We start from the raw sequence: 20,674 nt of genomic DNA on the forward strand, positions 1-20,674 counted from the left end.
ATCCCTCCTCGTCCTCTTGTAGTACTAGTTTTCCTCCCCTACTTCCTCCAAGCTCTTAAAAAAAGCTGGAGAAAGAGATGGAGTGTTTTCTTCTCAATTGAGATTAAGTTTGCTAAGAAATGTTTTTCTCTTTAGCCTATGATTTGAACCACAAAATTTAGTAATGCTTTGTTCATAATTCTTAACTTTAATAGCTCGATCGTACTACTATATGATGAATGCTTTTATTTTCATATACAGTGGTACCTTGGGTTACAAACACCTTGGGTTACAAACACTTCAGGTTACAGACTCCGCTAACCCGGAAGTAATACCTTGGGTTAAGAACTTTACCTCAGGATGAGAAAAGAAATTGCGCGCCAGTGGCGTGGCAGCAGTGGGAGGCCCCATTAGCTAAAGTGGTACCTCAGTTTAAGAATGGTTTCAGGTTAAGAACAGATCTCCGGAATGAATTAAGTTCGTAACCAGAGGTACCACTGTAAAATGAAGTCCTTGTTGTTGCTAATATGTGGCATGACAGAGAAATTGCACTGGTAATTATCCTTGTGGCAACTTCATAAAAAGCAAAAACAGGAAGTCATTGAAAAAATTGCTCCTTTCTAATAATCCACTAATATGATCCCTAGGAGGGTGATTCTTCAGTAAGGAACACTGCATCGTTTTCCTTGAGATCACCACAGTCCGTATGTTCTCCTGCTGGAAGTGATGGAACCCCTAAAGGTAACTGTATGACTCTTTGATACTGTTGTAGATAAGAAACCTAGATCTGTGCCAAAAGTTCAGGACAAAGAAAGTTCAGGACAGAAAACTTTTGGATTTCTAACAAGAACAGGACTATATTAGATGAAAGACTAACTCAACAATAACTTTTGATACACCTTGAAAATTGACAGTCTTTCAACACATTGCCCATGTGGAGGGCTAAAGTGTATTTCAAGAGAGAGGCTGTTTCACTGTATCATAGTTTATAGTTTATTTTTAAGAAAATATAAATAATATGGCGCATTTATTCTGGATATTCCTGGTTACCTTCTACATAAAAAAACCCCTCCAGGTTTCAGATTCATAACTGTTTATACCTTTCATAACCCTCATACTGCTTAGAGTTTTGGCCTATCAAGCAGAATGCAGCTTGCAAAGCCATCTGTTTTTCCTCCCTCCCTCCCTCTTTTCTTTTTATTTTACAGTGATGGGAAGGGCTTGGAGGGCCACCTGGTCTGATGCCTATAACTTAAATGAAGCCTTTTCCAATATGCCTTTTACTACAGCTCCCATCAGCTCTAATCATCATGGTCGGAGTTGGAGTTGATGGGAGTTTTAGTCTATAACATCTGCAGGGCACCAGGTTGGGCACGTCTGGCTTTAGTGGGTCACAGGTTTTGCAGGCCTGCCTCACAGAGTTGGACACTGAAAAAATAAATATCAGGATTCTTTACCTTACTTCCTGCCCTCAAAAATTGTTATTCAAGCTTGGTCAACATTAATTCCTGATGAAACTGAAAATCCAAAAAGTTGAAAAAACAATTCCAATTAGAAGTTTCAAAAAACTAAGAACATGTACTTTTTGTCAGTTCATGTTCACTATGTACTTTCTTCTTCATGATACCATTAATTTTTTAGTCACATTGTTGGGAAAGAAACATGTTTAGACCACTTGTTGGCTTAATAGTTTAGCTGAGCTCAGATATATAGTTAGTTGCTGTACAACCTGAAGAATTTATAATATTCGGTTACATCTTTTGTTGAATGCAACTCCTCTTTCTTTCCTTTACATCATAAAGATATTGTATGTGGGAAATGTCTTCTATGTACATTAATGTGTTTGAATGTGTGGCAGATTGCTTTCTAATATTTTCTGAAGTTACAGAACTCCAGCACTGCCTGTCTTAAATAAAACCTTTATCTCTATTGTTGATGTATAGTGCTATAATCCCCCCCATAGTATTGCTGCCCTTCTACCAGTGTTAATTAATTTTTGCGATGATAGATAAAGCTCCCTTTATCCCTGGCAGCTAAATGCATCACTAAATAAGGTCACCCGTGCAATCTAGGCAAGGAGAAGGGTGTTCCATAACATGAGAATCCAACACCAAGAGCACGTTTTGTTCTTCATCCTATTTATTTTCAACCTGTTTAGTGACAAGATGTACATTAAGAGTGCTAGTAAGGGGCAGATTGAGTTGACCGTAGAGATTATTACTGGACAAAGAAGGCAGCCCCTTAGATAATACCAGTCAGACATAGATAGTATCTAAAAAAGAAATTATTCTATGTTTATAATGTTTATGTTTTTGTTTATAATCTGCACTTTCATAAAATATAGCAGGGTAGATTACAACACATAAAATATGATGAAATAAATCTTAAAAACAGACATAATGCATAATTAAAAATATCAACCAATACTGGTTGATTAAAAAGAAAAAATCAGCCTGCCTAAACAGTACTGTTTTCAGAATACTTCTGAAGGCAGGCGGGAATGGTTCTCCTTGAACTGCTACAGGTGTGCAGTTTAAAGGACAGGGCCTCCCACACTCAAGGCTTTGACTCCTAGTGAAGGCCAAACCTGTTGAGGCCCTCCATCTCACTGTGGAATGATTGCAAAGGGCCGTTGACACAATTTTTACCAAGTTAACTCAAAGCGACTTACAGTATATAAACAAATGCATGCATTAAAACTGGAATAAAAAACCCCCAAAAATATGAAAGTCAGTTTTTCAAAAGCTGGGAAAAAACATCCCACCCATTTAAGGAAGCCATAGATAATTAAAAGCCAAATGCCTTTTTTTTTTTTTTTTGCTGGCGCCTAAAGATACGTGATGATAGCACCAGCTGAGTTTCTCTGGGGAGAGCATTCCACAAGTGAGGAACTACTACTGAGAAGGCCCATTCTCATGATTCCACTCTCTAGACCTCCCATGGAGCAGGGTGGATGGGTGGGTACCTGAAGAAGGGCCTCAGATTCTCAGATTATGATTACAGGTTCCAGGTCAGTACATATGGGGAAAGATGGTCTTTACAGGCCAAAACCAGCACTTCAGATTGGGCCTGGAAACTAATTGGGAGCCAGTAAAGTTGGGTCAGGATTGGTTTTATGGGCTCAGATTGTTGTGCACTTGTGAGCAAATTGGTTGCTTATTTATGCACCAACTGCAGTTTCCAAACTGCATTCAAAGGCAGCCCCACATATAATGCATGGTAGTAATCTAATGTATAGGTCACCAGAGCATATACAACAGAAGTTGGACTAAAGGTAAAAGGTAAAGGACCCCTGGACGGTTAAGTCCAGTCAAAGGTGTCTATGGGGAGCAGCGCTCATTTCTTTTTAGCCAAGGTAGCCGGCATTTATCTACTTGCACTGGTGTGCTTTCGAACTGCTATGTTGGCAGAAGCAGGGACAGAGCAATTGGATCTCACCCCATTGCACGGATTCGAACCACTGACCAACCGGTCGGCAAGCCCAAGAAGCTCAGTGATTCAGACCACAGTGTTACCCGCTGTTGGACTATCCATGTCCAGATAGGGGAGTAACTGGACCTCCTGTTGAAACTGATGGAAGCAGCATGACCAAGACCACTTGAGCCTCAAGTGACAGTAATGGATCCAGAAGTACCACCAAGCTATGAACCTGCTCCTTCAGAGGGAATGTAACCCTATCCAGATCAGGCTACTTCCCATTCACCAGTCTAGGGAACCACCCACTAATGGTGCCTCAGTCTTCTCCGGATTGAGCTTCAGTTTATTGGCTCTCATCCAGTCTATTAATGAGGCAAGACATTGGTCCAACATATCCACTGTCGCAGCTGAAAATATAAAGAAGATGAGCTGTGCGTCAATAGCATATTGCTGATAATGTACTCAAGACTTGAGATGACCCCACTCAGTGATTTCCTGCAGATGTCGAACAACATGGGGGATTAATCTGAATTCTGTGGAACCCCACATTGAAGACTCTATGGGACCGGATGACACTCCCCAAGCACCACCTTCTGGAAACAATCATCCAAGTAGTATTGGAACTACTAAACAGGGATGCCACCTACCCCCAACTCAGACAGCCATTCCAGAAAGATAACGTGGTCAGTGGTATTGAAAGTTGAGATTAAAGACAAATAACGGACACACACACTCCTTTCTCCCAACAGAAGTCAAAATACAGGATGACCAAAGCAGTTTCCATCAGGATCCCTAAGTCTCAAAGGGCAGACTATCTTAATCACTCCCCCACCCTTGCAGTGGGAATACTGCTAGCTTCACTGGGAAGTCCAATCTTCACTAGGAAGTGGCCTGACCATGACAACAGAGTCACAGAGACACCCACCCGCTGCTATTTATAGACCACCCCTCTCCCCACTTGGAGCAAAGACAAAGTAAAGGGTATCTGAGACAGCTGCCATGGAGGCCATGAAATTGTGAGCTGCTCCAACTGCAGGCTTGGCATGGTTGCTGAAATCACCCAGAATTATTATTTGGGATTCCTACAATACCACGCCCAAGACTTGCTCAGTCAGGGCAGCTTGGTGGGTGGTACAACAACAACAGCATGCCCAATGTGTCCCTAAGACCCAGAGTCAGATGCAGATCCTCTGGTCCATCCCTGGGGCATAGAGATTTCCCTATGAGGGAGAATGAACTTTGATGAACCACAGTAGTCCCATCTCTCTAGCCTGGGTTGGTGCTGCACTGAGTACACAGTGGGACAGAACTGGGAAAGATATGGCTCACCCTTCTCTCCTGCTCACACCTTATTGTGAAAAGGATTTCATGGAGTTGGAAAATATTCAGAAAAGGGCAACTAAAATGATCAAGGGGATAGAGCAAATCCTCTATAAGGAAAGGTTGCAAGATTTGGGACTTCATTGTTTACAGAAAATGCGACTAAGAGGTTACATGATAGAAGTTTATAAAATTATGCATGGCATAGAGAAAGTGGATAGAGGAAAGTTTTTCTCCCTCTCTCATAACACTAGAACTTGTAGACATACAAAGAAGCTGAATGCTGGAAGATTCAGGAAATGTAAAAAGAGTACTTCTTTACATATTGCACCATTAAACTAAGGCATTAACTCCCACAGGAGGCAGTGATGGCTACCATCTTGGATGGTTTTAAAAGAGGATTTGACAAGTTCAGGAGAGGGAGTCAGTAGAGCTTTCAATGGCTACTAGCTATGATGGCTGTGCCATCAGTAATGGTTATGAATACTAGTTTTTGGAAACCACAGGAGGGAATGGTGCTCTTGTGCTTGGGTCCTGCTTGTTGGTTTCCCACAGGCATCTGATTGGCCACTGTGAGAACAGGATGCTGGACTAGATAGGTCACTTAACTGATCCAGCAGGCTCTTCTTATATTCTTTTTTCTTGGTAATGCACACCCTGGTCAGCACCTTTATCAACAATTAGATCATGTGTGAGTATGGTCTTATTATTCATTAACCTAGAATTTAGCACCAGCACCACTTAGCTTTTGAGCACAGTGGATGAGCACCCAGCAGTGTCATGGGGCTGTGGAGAGGCAGATACAAGCACCAGATGCAAGTTGTCTCCATTGTCTGCACCTTTTATGATGCCTACCATTCCCTTCAATTCCCATTATTAAATGGTGCATGTTTATTCCATGCTTTTAAAAAGTATTTTCTTTGCCTTAGCTTGTTTAACTGATACTTCCTGAGAAGTGGTTGAAAAATGGAATAGTTGTGATTTGATACCAAGTTCCAGCATTAAAAGTCCATCTATCTGACATCCAAGAATAGGTGGGCACTAGATGAAGAAACAAAGCCTAAATCACAAGCTAATCAAATGGTTAGCATTTGTCCTAACATAGTTGCAGATCTTGCATGATAGGAGCCATATATGTTGATCATATTTTACAGTTGGCATTAGAAGAAGCTTAATGGGAATGGATAACCACTACTTTGCTTGTAGGTGGCAGACAATATTTTTCTTCATAGGCTTGAATATTAGTTTACATTTATTGCACTGTATTAGACCAAAGGCATGCCTTTAATACCATTATTTTAAAAAATGGCAGGCTAGTTCTTACCCCTAAAATATTAGAGAGGGGTGTGTGTGTGTATTCATTCATCCACGCCTGGTTGGCTCTTTCAACAATATAGTGGTATCTCGTGTTACGTACTGACCCCCTTATGAATGCTGCAGGTTATGCACTCCGCTAACCTGGAAGTAGATGCCGCTTGTTGTGACCTTTGCCCTGGGATGTAAGTGGAAGTTGCGCTCCAGCAGCACGACAGCAGTGGGAGGCGCCATTAGAGAAGGCACGCCTCATGTTACAATCGGTTTCCTGTTACGAATGGACCTCTGGAACGGATTAAGTATGTAACACGAGGTACCACTGTACTTCTGTTTGTTTCAATAATTTGTTACAGGTAAGTAATTTCTATTTCAGGAATTAGATCTATTCCTGATCATTCTTGAAAAGAAGTAAAAGTGTTGATGCCAACAAACCAATTTTTTGACTTTAAGAATGTTTCCGTTTGTCCTGATCCAGGGAAAATTCTGAAATAGACTTCTGTATGTTTATGTTATGCAGAGGCTCACCCAGGCTCACTCAAACTGGCTGAATGAATCTTTATACACACACTAGGATGTGGATGTTCACTGAGGCACCACTTGCTATGCGTGACTAGTTTTCTGTGGGTAGAGCTGGAACCAGGGCCTTTAGCTCTTGTGTTTCCTTTTTAAGGAAAGTTTGAATTGGTTAACCAGTGTATGAAGACTGATAGCAAACTTTAAATGCTTATTGATTTTGTTTCAACCCTAGAGTGGCATTAAGTTTATAATACGTTACCTTGTAAATTAGATCTTTACAGTGTCTGTTATGCTGCATGTATGTTGCAGAGATGATCCGTTCTCTAGCTCCATATGATTGTCAAGTGTATTTAAACTGTTATGCCTTGAATTGGAGGCAAGGTTGACTAGATTGATAATCTCCATAAGGTTTGTATTCTGCAAATCTGCTGATCTTCTAGAATTTCTAGACTGGTGGAAACCATTCTGCCTTGGAAAAAGTTGTTAGAGACGGAATAAGAATATCAACACTTGGTAGGGGTCACACTTTTTTCAAGAGTGAAGAGCAGCATCTGTCCACAAACATGAAGAATGACCAGGAGTTTTCTTCATGATAAAAATAAAGGAGAAATAAAAGAAAATCCTGTATGGCGTGTAAAACTTTGTTTCTTGGTGTCTTGCCTTCATCTTATATCACATTTTAAATAGAATATGGGCCTTATCAATGAACTTGTATATTTACTTGGAGACTCTTGAACAGGTCTTTCCCCGTAATAATAAATTACTACTACTACTACTACTACTACTACTACTACTACTTGGAGACATTAAATATTGCCCCTAGAAGTTTCTGGCTTGCCTGAGGGCCACTTAGTTATTAAATAAATTTTGTTATACTTTTACTTGTACTAATATAATTGAGAAGGCATCTAACTGACTATAGAATAATAACTCATTTAACTCTATGGAATAATAGTTCTGGGGTCATCTGTACTTGGACAATATATTCACTGAAACATATTGTAATAGTTTGTGTGACTAGTGACTCCTCAATACTAAATACTCAATACTAAATCAACAAAGTTTTTATTCTTTCATTCATTGCCATGCAGAAAAAGCTGACATGTTTTGGATTCCAGTGTGTTGTTACATGGGATATTCATTGTTCTCTATATACAAGTCTGTGAATTAATTTCCGTATACTAGGTGAGGGCTTGAAAAGTCCCTTCCAGCTGTGACCAGTCCCATCCAAAGGGGGAAAAGAAAAATGAAGGCGCCATCTGGAGTGATTTGTTTCTTCAATTAGTGGAAATATCGATATAGTGGCAAAACTTACACTTTTAGGATCCCCAAATATGTACTATATTGTCACACTTTTATGGATGGGGAAACATCACAGTGAAGGTGAATTTCAGCTATAGAGACTGCAGAATATTTGCTTAATAGAGGTGAAGCACCATCCTGAGACTCGCAGGATCATCTTAAGAGAAGACTTATTAGTACTTTGGGGAAAAGAAGCATAAATACCAAAGTGATGTAGATTTACTACCTGACTAGTGGATTATCTATTAACAAGCAAACTGATGGAGCAGTGAGCCTTTGCAAGTTTTGGATTGTTCCTGAACCTGAAAGTTGCTGATACCAAAGAAGCTGAGTCACCTGTTGTTGGATGTATTGAGGCTGCACATGAACATGAGGCTAGAGAAGCAATTGAAAATGTCCCTGCTCATGGGAGAGTGCTTGGCTAAGGATAAACCACTCATAGACGCTATCAGACAGATCATGCAGCCTAGTGAAATATCTGGAAAAGGGGGCTCTTGCATCTCTGTAGAGTATACTTATAAGTTTGAGTTGATGCTTGGTCATCAACACAATCCAAATTTCTGCAAGCCCCACCTACAATCATCTGCAAAAGCATTCTTCAGAAGACAAGACTGTTTATAACCATCCAAAATTCAGCAAAATTCTCTACTGGTAACTTAAATAACAAATATTGCAACATCTCAGAGTTAGATGGGACCTAACTGAGTCAACTAGCCCAACTCCCTTTCTGGTAAAAGATAACTATTTGTAAAGCATCCTTATGTGATGCTTATCATTGGGGAAAAAAAGGAGAGGAATTCTTCAATCTTCCTATTCAGCTTTTTAAATTGCTGGATTTATTGTATCACAAAGTAGCGGAGCAGTAAGGATCCCTAATTAAAAAAAAGCTAATTGCTTTCTGAGAATGAGTTCATATAAGTACTTTGAGTGCTGTTATATTAAATAGTGTGTGTTTATCTGAAGTTCTAACTGTGCAGCCTTCTCAGATGTACTTAAAAAAACACACACCCTAAGATGTAGAGCAAAATTTAGAATGTGATTGGTGATTCCCGAAGTTCAGCGCTAGTTGGCAATCCCTGTGACACTTTCCCCTGGGGCTGCAAGCCCTTTTTGCAGCTACAGTGCTGCCCTAGAGAAGTAAATACTTCCTTTGGAATGTAGAGTTTGGGGCATTACAGATTAATCACTATTAATAGATTGTGTCTCATGCAGAAACATGCTATCAAGGCTCACAAATTTACAGGCTGGAAAATGGAGAAATGGCAGTAAATAACTGCAAAAATGCAAAGAGAAAGAAGATGAATAAAGCACACACAGAGAGGCAGAGATCCATGTTTTTAATGTGGACTCTATTTTAAATTTAACATTATTGCATTACTTATATAAACCTGAAGACATAAGTAATTTGAGTTTGAATATGACTTCTGTTAGTTACTTCACAGAATGTGACCTATCTGCTACTGTGTTAAAGCATTCAGTTGCTGGCAGTACCATGAACTACTACAAATTCTCTATCACTGTGCTTCACTAGCTGAAAATACAGCAGTGGCATACAATTTAATCACCCTTTTCTACCTCTGTACTTAAGTAGAGGAAGAACCTTATATGAGGAAATTGTTGTGGATGTTAAACTTTGTGTGTTACTTCAGACACTTTTTAGATAGCACAGGAGGGTAGTGGGTAGTGTGTCAGTGCAAATGAATGCCTTTAATTAGTATAGGATGTAATGGCAAATGGACTCTACCAAAATCTTTCACATAAATGGGCAATCTTGGGGGGGGGGGTAGTTAACAAACAATAACAGTAGGCAACATGGCAAAAGCAATACTTTCAGCTGTTTGTAAGTAGAAAATGTATTGGTATGTAAAAATTAAGCCAGACTCATGTGAGAGGCCTGTTCCAGTTGCTGAAAGACGCAAAACCAGCTAATCTATTAGAGTCATTTTCCTTTCTCAGATCCTTAAGAGTAGGGAACTCGCATGACGCTGCATGTGTGTATGTGTGTATGGATGTGTGTTAGTTGCAGTCCGATTTGCCTGTCTGCAGCTCATTATTTTGGGCTTTGATCACTGGACTCTAGTGAGAAGCTAGCTATCTTTAAACTTTGTTCTCCCCTATGGCCTTGGATGCATTTTGATTAACTCCATTCTTTAATAGTTGAAGCCCTGCCCCGGTTGAGCACAGTCCCAAAATGGTTTCTACCTCTTGGTACCTCTCATGTTAGATGTGGATTGCTAAATTGCTAGGAGTTACAGGCATCTTTTACTGCAGATATTATAGGTGGGTTGTAGTGAATATTACAGACCTCAATATTCCTCTAAACTGAGTTTTTGCCATTTTGTAAGTGCAAATATCTGTACAAGTACAAATTACTAATAAAGACTATTTTTGTGTGCTTTCATAGAAATGTGAACCAACATAACTGTTCAGTTTTTCTGAATTATTATTCTAGGATCAAGACCACCTTTAATACTTCAGTCTCAGCCTCCACCTTACTCATCACCTAGAGATGTTCCCCCAGACATATTATTAGATTCTCCTGAAAGAAAGCAAAAGAAACAAAAGAAAATGAAGTTAGGCAAGGATGAAAAAGACCAGACTGAAAAAGCTGCAATGTATGATATCATTAGCTCTCCATCTAAGGACTCTACTAAACTTACGTTAAGACTTACTCGTGTAAGATCTTCAGATATGGACCAGCAGGATGATATGCTTTCTGGTTTGGAAAACAGTAACGTGTCAGAAGGGGACATTTCCTTTAATGTGCAGTATCCAGGACAGACTTCTAAAACACCAGTTACTCCACAGGATATTAATCGCCCATTAAATGCTGCTCAGTGTTTGCCGCAGCATGAACAAACAGCATTCCTTCAGGCACAACAAGTGCCTGTTTTACAACCGAACACTTCAGTTTCTGCAAAACAACCTCAAAATCCTTTGGTACAGACGCATCAACAGGTTTCACAACATGGAACTATCACGCCATATGATGAAGTAGAATTGGATGCATTGGCTGAAATTGAACGGATAGAACGGGAATCAGCTATTGAAAGGGAACGGTTTTCAAAAGAAGTGCAAGACAAAGGTAAAACTGTTGCGTATGTGCTGTATTTATATTTAATCAAATTTCCTATCCCCTAGAAGTCCTTGAAAATAAACCATAATCTCCATATAACTTCACATTCTTAGTACAGAGTTGGTGATTAGTGGTGTCTAAATATTTAGAGAACAAACTTGTAGTGTGACAAATCTCTCTTAAACCAAAAAGGAATACAATTTAGGTTGTAATCTTGTGTATACTCACTTGGAGATAAGTGCTATTGAACTCAATTGGATTGACATAGGATAGGGCTGTTTACTGTAACTTGCATTTCTCTTCTCAAGAGTAGAGCAAGGGATAAGGGAAAAGCTTTGTAATTGATGATAGCCACTTTTTGCAGCATTCATCCTGTAATGCATTTGTTAAGGTGGGCAGACTTTCAGCTTGCAGGATCTGGTTTTTGTGTGTGTATATTTCCCAGAGCCAGTTACAACATACTAGTGGTGAATCTAGCTGGAAAAAATGTGGCTGGAGCTGGACACAATTGCAGTGACCTTCCTTTATCAGTAGACATTTACATCTGAACTACACACCAGAGACTTAACATCACACAAAGATCTTGTTACAGTGATTGCATTTAGTATATTATTTTTCTAAACATTATAATCCAATGCTGATCAATTCTCCCTTGTGCTCCCCCCTCATTACCTCAAGTGATGAGAAATAAGAAGAAAAGAAGGGAGGGAGAGAATGGAACTAATATCAATCCTGTGCTTGTTTAACCAGAAATAAAACTAGTAACATCTTGCATTATCAAAATAACAGACTTGCGAACCTACTCTACTTGTAAAACTAAATTAATTCATTTTAGGAGATACATCTAATATCTACCCAATGCATATATAGTCAGAAATGTCACCAAGATATGAGTGATTGAAAGCCATACTAGAACTAGGTTGAACAATTTCATAAAAGTAAGATAGCAGATCACCAGAGTTTGTCGCCATCAGACTTGGAGAGCAATTATTTGCATGTTTACTTAGAAATGTAACTTTGTGTTCGTTTGAGCTTAGTTTCAAGTAAGTGTGCTATTCCCCCCCCCCCCCGATTTTTTGTTAGTAGATAGAGTGGGAGTTATATTTAGGGGGGAAGTGGGATTTTTTTGAGGAAGGAAGTGGAAGAGTAGGAAGAGAAGAAGAAAATATGAAATAGGCAGCTCCTAAGTTGGCACAAGTTTAGCTCTGTCACCAAGAGGATAGAACTACATGCACCTTGGGCAAGTCATTGGTGGGGAGGCGGGTGCAAAGAGAGGAAAAGTTTACGGGCAGCACTTCTCTCAAATAGAACAAAGTCTCAAGTTTCATCACAATTAAGGCTGCAGGCACAGCTCTCCAACTTCTCCAGGCTAGTGCAAGGCAAACTTTCTCCTTGCAAGGGGGAGAAGATATGGAGGCAAAAGAAAGGGATAACAGCTGTGGCTCCTGCATATGGATTCTCACTTCTATTCTATGAATGGATGCTTAACATGCTTGGGAATGAGAGGGGAATTTGATCAAATAGTTGCTCTCACCTCAGCATTTTGCTAGTTGGTACCCCAAGCAATTTTTTGTCTCCATCTGGGCTGCTAACTTTGCCTCATCAGAAGCAACTTAGTTACTCTTATTCTGGCCTTTTGAACAGGTGCAGATCCGCAGTTAGGGTAAAAATGCTGCTGGACATGTGCACGAAGCAGCAATAAAAGAAAGATCATGCCAAGTCTCTCAGGGGAGACTATTGGCAGGCAAAATCATCATGATTGACATTTTACCTTGCAGTGTTCTGCTTGCCTCCACACTGAGATAATAGAAATGGCTGTTGCTGTTCAGTATGGGAATATCCATGTAGCCTACTTACATTTCATTGTTAAAGCATTTTGGCAGCATTTCCTCAACATTTGCTTCATGGAGAAATGGAAAGACAACCAAATCTACTGAATTATTGGATAGTCAATACTAGTAAAAGACATAGGAAAAGAGCTCCTTTATTTTAAAAGTTGTCTGAATGCTAGCTTATACCTTTGAAATTCTTTTTTCCAATAGCTTGTGATACATATTTGGGCTGACACCAATAAGTTAATCACCAGTTCTAGTTGCAAGCAGGGATATCTTCAAATAGCATAGAGCCATCTTAGGGTCCATTGACAAAGAGTTGCCTGCAATTTCAATTGTTACGTTTTATCCATAATTGGTTAAGTAATTCTTAAGTAATTCGGCAGAGCATTGCTAACATACATCACTACCAGTTTTCTAAATCTGAAATATCTAGGAGGTATAAGATATCAGTGATACCGTGGTTTGTAAATACAAACACTTACATTAGTTCTTCTGAAATCAGTGTAGATGACATATTGTTTTAGCTCCATTGGTCCAGTGAAATAGTCCAATCAGCATACATGCGGCCTCTTTTTTTCTTTGAAATGATAGCTCTCCGTAAATTTTATAGCACCTGATAAGACCATGGGAATTGCCCTTGTTTGTTGTGTCTTTGCCAGTATGGACAGTGGAGGAATGTTTCCCTCTTCTGGGTTAAACCTAGAGCTGGGACAATGGGTGCAATGCACACATGCCTTGCAGCTGCTGCAGACGTGGGAGAGAGATATCAGATGCTATAGTAACAGGAATGCTTTCCATACCCTGTGAGATTGAGAAGATGTTAAATAGATGGTGCTATGGGAAGGATAGGTAGCAGGTAGAGCAGAACTTTTCAAACTGTGTGTTGTGACACGTCAGCATGTTGGCTGCAGTGTGTCTCGTGAATGCTCTCCGGGATGCTCCTACCGGGGCTGGAAAGTGGTTAGTTTAACCTCCAATTTGTTAATAAAACTGATTTACTGTGTTGCAAAATTATGCATGTCTAAAAAGTGTGTCACCAACATGAAAAGTTTGGGAGTGCCTTTCCCTAATAATCTGATGCAATCACTGTTGTGCCATTAGATAAGAATGCCATGTCCTGCATAATTTACTACAACAGGAGAGCTATATTTCCGTGATGGAAGCCCGTACCATACCAGGTCACTATTTCAGCTGTCAGAAGACACCAAGTGTGTGATACAAAGTCTAAAATTCATTTTCCCTTTAATGAAGCTTTAATCTGTTTTAATGGTTTAGCATAATTATGTTTCAAAGTGTTGATTGGCATTACTTTACTTGTATACAGATTAAGTGTTTCTTTTTTCTCTTTTAAATCTAATACTTTTACTAAATTTGTCAGATCATTCTCACTTATGTATTCTTACAGCTGGTTCAGAAACGTGTGTTACATCTTAATGTTAGTGACACAATATAAAGGTGTCCTGAAATCGGCTTCCTAATCATTACAAATCCATATTTACCTTTTTTTTTGCTTTTTTATAAACTTTTTTTTTTAAATCTGCTTTCCCCTCCCCCCAACCCATTCCCAGATATTTGGGATATGTAAACTAAAAATGCTACTGTAATGTGTGGGTTGCGCTTTTCAAGGTATGTTGAGGAAAGCTTAACAGTCAGAACAAATCTTGTGCCCAGATAGATATACTTAAAAGATCTAGTAGCCCAGGAGATCTGAATTATATCTGTATCATAGCAGCTTTTAGCCTTGCCACATTGTCTACTAGTGAGAGCTTGAGAAAAATGAACTGGAAGATACCACTGTAAGTTTGATACTGTTAATTGAAAATTCATTTCCTGAGTTAAAAATACACAGATCAACATCAAATTGTGTGACTATCCATCAACATTCTGCATGAGTCAGTGCAGCTTCTATTAATTATGTGGCTCAAGGAATGGATAATATATAAAATCTGATTCATAAATTACAGAGCATAGGATAAGTTGAGATTCTGGATGATCTCAAACTGGAGGGCTGGTTGTTGTTGTTTTAGTGAGGTAAATCCAGGGGTCCGTAATGCTTGAATAGATCCTGGAGATAGTGGGCTAGGCAACATAACTCGAGCAAATAATGACAGTTTTAGGTGGGCATTGATGGACTGTGAGTCAGTATGTATAAAAATGCATGCATTTAGAATAACATAGTTCCAAGCCATGATTGAAGTCCTGTGCTGAGATTCCTTATCCAATGAAAGGAGAAGAAATTGGTTTGACTTACGGAAATGTAGATCTGATTTAAAACAACTGAAAAGCTACATATGTCCACAACCTTTTTGAATGGTTCGATCCACTGAGTGTGTGTTGAAGTCTCCACACACCTTTCATGCACAAAGCCAGAGAGTTGCATCATCACTGTTTTAAGCTTCTTCCAGTTTTCTGTTGTATGTAGGAAATTCTATCCAAAATTCCACAAATTAAGAAATTTCTAGAGATTATAAGACTTCTCTTAATTTCATTCTAGTATGCACATGCCTATAAGTGAACAAAAAGGAAGTGGCCATGTTTTATGTTGTGCTGTTTTCTGTGGTGTGTTTGCCATCTTTAAATATTGAGCTTCAAGGATCTCATTTCCTAGGATTATATATGATCTGATTTGAGTCACTTTGATCTTTGATTCAATGAAAAGTCAAAGAATCTGATTACATCCTTCAGAGGTAATTGTTTAACTATTAACCATTTCCTTCTACTAGTGTCTCACTCTTTTTCTTATCAGGAGATGGATTTAATGCATATTTTTTAAAAGACAGTTTTATGTCCACTATTGGTAGTTTTGTAATCTAAACTAGTTGTATGCAAATGATCTATTGTAATTCTCAACCCTATTTATGGACAGAGAAATTGGGGATGGGAAAGGGGGAATAAGCATTTCATCATCTTTCTGGAGAGAGGAGAAATGGGATTAGGCTTGCCATTATAAATGTAGTTATATCTATTGAAACACGTTGCTAATGAATGTGATAAATATATTATAATTGGTAGTAGAATGTCATCCAGAGCTTACAATTTTCAAGTAATATCCAAATAATATATATCGGTTCATAACCAAACAGTTACTGTAAAGAGTTACTGGTGAGGAACACCATGATGCAGGCAGGATGCCTTTCAATGCCCAAGAAGTAATGTGGTGGGTGCTCCAATGTAACGAATTTAACAGCAATCAGCAAATAAGCAGTACAGTATATCCGGATTGGATCAACTGTTTTGAACTAGACTCTTCGTCAGCTGATAATGAAATTAAAGACATTACTTACAGTGAATGACAACAAAAATAATACTGAGCAACCTGCATATTAAATAATGAATAAATAAGGAATAAGGAATACATACCAAGTAGTTTTTTTAGAATATCCATACAGGTAAATATAGTACTTGTGGATCAGAGCTCACTAATCAGTGTAGCTAACGGATACTGATACGACCGATGTAAGAACTTATAAAGCAGTAGTATAGCTTGTTTTTCTCATTAATTCCCCCGCTGCTGTTGCAAGAAACTGTTGGCAGCCTGGCCACCATTTTGCATTTTTACATTGCCTGGACCTAACACCATTCCAAGGCATTGTAGAAGGAAAAAGTGTTCACCACAAAAAATGGTGGAGAGCATTCAGATAAAATTTTCAAAGTGACATATTTTTCATGGGTGAAATCTCCAAATTCTTTTAGAAAAAAAAGGCTTTTGAGAAATTTTGGTTCAACTAAAATTGTTGTATTTAGGGATACAAACAAATGCATGCCAGGAGAACAAAAATAATGAGGTTTTAAGTGTACAGGTGTATAATGTCTGTTTACCTTCTGATTTCCCAAGCCACTCTGCCAAAACTCGTTCTCCTGAGGACTGTAAAAATAGGTGGGTTGTCATGCTGACCACAAGACATGGCTGATGGTCTGAGTTCTGATTGCTGGACTATAATTTCTGTAATCCTAAAAATCTGTACAAGAGCTATAGATTTATTAATGAACTTTGTGACTGTTGAATACTAGTCATTTCTTTCTTTGGCACTATCCAATCATCCAGACACTGGCGTGCTCTATGCTCAGTCAAGTAGGAGGCAGGATTTCTCTGTGCAATGATTTTCTCTCCACCTTCACTTTTATAGTGCTATGGTACCTGTCTTTCAGAAATTGGGTTTTCCTCCACCTTCTCCACCACTGCTGCAGTGGCCAGGACTAAAGAGACCTAGCTGAGCTACCTTTAGTTTTTTAAGTTCCTTACTTTGGGGGCAGGGGAGGGTTTACTAGAGAATGATGGATGGTGTTCCTCATAGAGATGGCACTGCCTACTGGAAAGAACAGGCAGGTTCACTGAAGCCTTTTGCCTCCTCTCCGGTGGGAAGAGTGATCCCTCACACCAGACTGACTTTGCCTGCCTGCAGTTGGTGATGATTGAGTCTCCTTGCTCTCTGTTGAGTACTTGCCTTTTCTTGGTCTGGTGCTTTTCCTATTGTATATTTTTGAATTGGTTATGTTTTTGTTTTTATTTTTACTTTGCTTCCTCCTCTCCCCCTTTGGTGCTACTACAGTTGTTTGTTTACTTCCCTTTTGTTGCCCCAAATTGTGGGCTGTTTGTTTAGGAATAAGCAGCCACAGAACTAAAATAGAAAATGAAAGTAACCACCAGAACAGGTGAAGTCTTAGCTCAACCCCGTGGGGAGGGGGGGGGAGGGAATCAAATCCTATCATTTCCCACTGATACATTTGGAAATAAGCATTGCCTAGCAGTTCTTGCATTGGCAGGCAGCAGAGCTCAGGGCTCCCCCTGGTGGATGTCAGGAATTTTGTAAAAGCTCATTGCTAACCACAAATCTTTTAGACAGAATACAGTGGTACCTCGGGTTACAGATGCTTCAGGTTACAGATGTAATTCAGAATCATATTTATTCCTCAAAGAATATTTATTTAATGAATGTTGATGAAATTTAATTATTTCCTGTTCCTGCTGGTATAGTTGGTTCTATCTTGCTGTAGATGGTTCAAACATAATTTAGTGTGACTGTTTTGTTTTTAAATCTCAGTAGCTTTCCCTAGTTCATTTTAGGTTATATTGTTTTCTACAGCAGTCCAGTTATGTGTCATAGTCTATGAACATACAAAAATGCATAAGTTTCATTCCTTCCTTGATATATTCACTAAAATGAAGATTTTTAATTTATTCTTTCTTTGATTTGCAGATAAGCCTTTGAAGAAACGAAAACAAGATTCCTATCCACAGGAGGCTGGAGGTGCTACTGGAGGAAATAAACCAGCTTCTCAGGAGACAGGTTCTGCAGGAAATGGGTCGAGGCCAGCCTTGATGGTTAGTATTGATCTACAACAAGCAGGACGGGCGGACTCTCAGGCAACTGCTACTCAGGACTCTGACATCATCAAAAAGCCTGAAGAGATAAAGCAGTGTAACGATGGTTCTGTTTTTGTTCCTCAAGAGGATGTTATTGGAGTACTTAAACTAAAATCTGAAAACCACCCTGACATCCCTAGGAAAAAGTCAGATTCCGAAGGTGTAAAGGTGGAAATACAACACAATGAAAACAAACAAGCAGAAGTGCAGCAAAATGAGAGTAAACGGATAGAAACTAAACACACTGAAAGCAAGCAGGCAGAAATTAAACATGAGAGCAAACATGAGAGTAGACAGGTGGATGTGAAACCAAACGAGAGCAAGCAGAATAATGGCAAACAGGAAATAAGGCAACGACCTGAGACTCCAAAACAGAAAAATGAAGTGAGGCCAGATACTCCAAAACAGAAAAATGAAGGCAGGCCAGAAACCCCAAAGCAGAAGAATGAAGGCAGGCCAGAAACCCCCAAACACAGACATGAAAACAGGCGGGATTCTGGTAAATCATCTTCAGAAAAGAAGCCTGATATATCTAAATATAAAATGGACATGAAATCCGATCCTTCCAGAGTGAAATCTGAAAGGCCTGATGCATTAAAACAGAGGACAGATGGACGTTCAGTTTCTGACTCTCTAAGACGGGATCATGATAACCTTAAACAAAAATCTGAGGACAGGGGTGAATCAGAAAGACACAGAGGAGATTCATCCAAGCTGAGAAGACCTGAGTATTTGAGGTCTTCGAGTAAGGGCGAGCATGACTCTAAATATATCATTAAATCTGATAACACAAAACCTGAAAAACTAGACAGAAAACACAGGCATGAGTCTGGTGAGTCCCGGGATAGGCTGTCATCTGGGGATCAGAGACCAAGACCTGACAGCCCTCGTATTAAACAAGAAAGTAAAAGTGATATTGGTAAATTAAGGCCAGATAGACCGGGTTTTAAATCACACAACAGTAAAGATGAACGAAGGACAGATGGTAATAAGAGCAAAATGGATAGTAACAAAGCACACACAGACAATAAAGCGGAATTTCCCAGTTATTTGTTGGGGGGAAGATCGGGGGCTTTGAAACACTTTATCATTCCAAAAATCAAACGTGATAAAGATGGTAATGTCATGCACGAAGCAAGGAAATCAGAAATTAAGGGTGAACCGAAGGACAAAGTTGAGAAGATTGGGCTCGTGGAGGATCTAAATAAAGGAGCTAAACCAGTTGTTGTTCTGCAGAAGCTTTCTTTGGATGATGTACAAAAAATTATTAAGGATAGAGAAGACAAATCTAGAAGCTCTTGTTTTAAACCTAACAAGAACAAGTCATCCAGATCAAACAAAGGTAAGTTTTCAAGTTTTTATCCATTATGCTTAGTATCGTGGTGTGTTTTATTCTAAATTTTAATTTTGGTAAAGAGGGTTTTTCTTGTTGTTGCTGCTGTTGTTGTTCCTAACCATGACTTTCCTAAATCAGTTTGTGTAAACATATTAGGGATTGTTTTGTATTAGATTGTACTTGCAAAGCTTGATTATCCAAAAAGGTTGTTTAACAAAGATAAAAGTATTGTAGGTGTTGATTTTCTACCCCACAGGAAAAGTACATGTTTTTATTTCAGCCTAGCTGTGGAATCGAGTTTATTATATATTTACTTAGGCATTATTTCTTAGGGTTTCTAGCTTTCATCTTTGGTGGTAACCTGCTGCATTTTTCAGAAAAATAGTAAAATACAATACTATCTGTTTTATCCAGCTAAGTATAACCAATGTGGACTTTTAATGGGTCTAAATTAGTCATGTCTTTTAATTTCAGTGGGTCTACACTGAGTATGACCAATATTTATTAGCTTGGTATAGTGAAACAAACATGGCTCTAAAAATTCCAGGTGTAGGCTTGTCCTAAAGTTGGAATTTCATAGAAGTCACCAATCTGCCTAGATTATCTAGCTTTCGGGAAATAATGATTACATAATCATTTCCCTGTTTAATACCTTATCAACAAAGTATACTTGGATCAAAACAGATAAAAGAAAAGAAAGAGATTTTTTTATTTTTCAAAAAAATCATGATTTAGTAGGTTTGTGAAAATAAAACGGTATTTGGTGCTGAGAAGGCATTGCAGTAAGCGCCGGCTGGAATTCTTTGAGGAGGAAGTATGCCACTATCAAGAAGATTCTGTCACTTGTAGCCACCTGCTGAAGTTCAGTTGACAGAAGCACACAAAGAAGAGCCTCAGATGAAGATTTAGTGCTAACTGTTTAATTCTGCATATCAACCTAGAAAGTGGAAATTAATTTGTTTTTGTAAATATTGTACAGTATAAGCAGATGATCAGCCATGTACACCTAGTTAACCATGTTCAGCTTGTTTTGCATTTCTGTTCTTGTCCAGGTTGTAGCTAATTTACTCATTTCTACACATAGTAGTCCTTTCTCAGTTATTAATATCCTTTCCTTTAAATGTTTTTGCTCAACATGATACTATTATATTGCACACACATGTGTAACTATAATTAATGCAAATTTCAAAAAAATATATATGAAGGCATCAATG

At 38.8% G+C, this 20,674-nt stretch overlaps 1 protein-coding gene across 8 annotated transcripts in view; it reads left to right on the forward strand.

The window, feature by feature from the left end:
- NIPBL (NIPBL cohesin loading factor) overlaps window positions 1–20,674 on the forward strand; it is a 129,090-nt gene that overhangs the window by 70,035 nt on the left and 38,381 nt on the right. For 5 of the 8 annotated variants that reach the window (XM_083575449.1, XM_083575450.1, XM_083575451.1 and 2 more), the window contains 3 exons: window positions 627–720; window positions 10,301–10,933; window positions 17,958–19,466. In XM_083575449.1, coding sequence (XP_083431575.1) covers window positions 627–720; window positions 10,301–10,933; window positions 17,958–19,466 — 2,236 coding nt within the window. The remainder of the gene's footprint in view (window positions 1–626; window positions 721–10,300; window positions 10,934–17,957; window positions 19,467–20,674) is intronic. The other 3 variants (XM_083575453.1, XM_083575455.1, XM_083575454.1) reach the window with 1 other exon arrangement.

Source organism: Podarcis filfolensis (genome assembly GCF_964270895.1).
Source record: "Podarcis filfolensis genome assembly, chromosome: 11".
NCBI classification, from domain to species: domain Eukaryota; kingdom Metazoa; phylum Chordata; class Lepidosauria; order Squamata; family Lacertidae; genus Podarcis; species Podarcis filfolensis.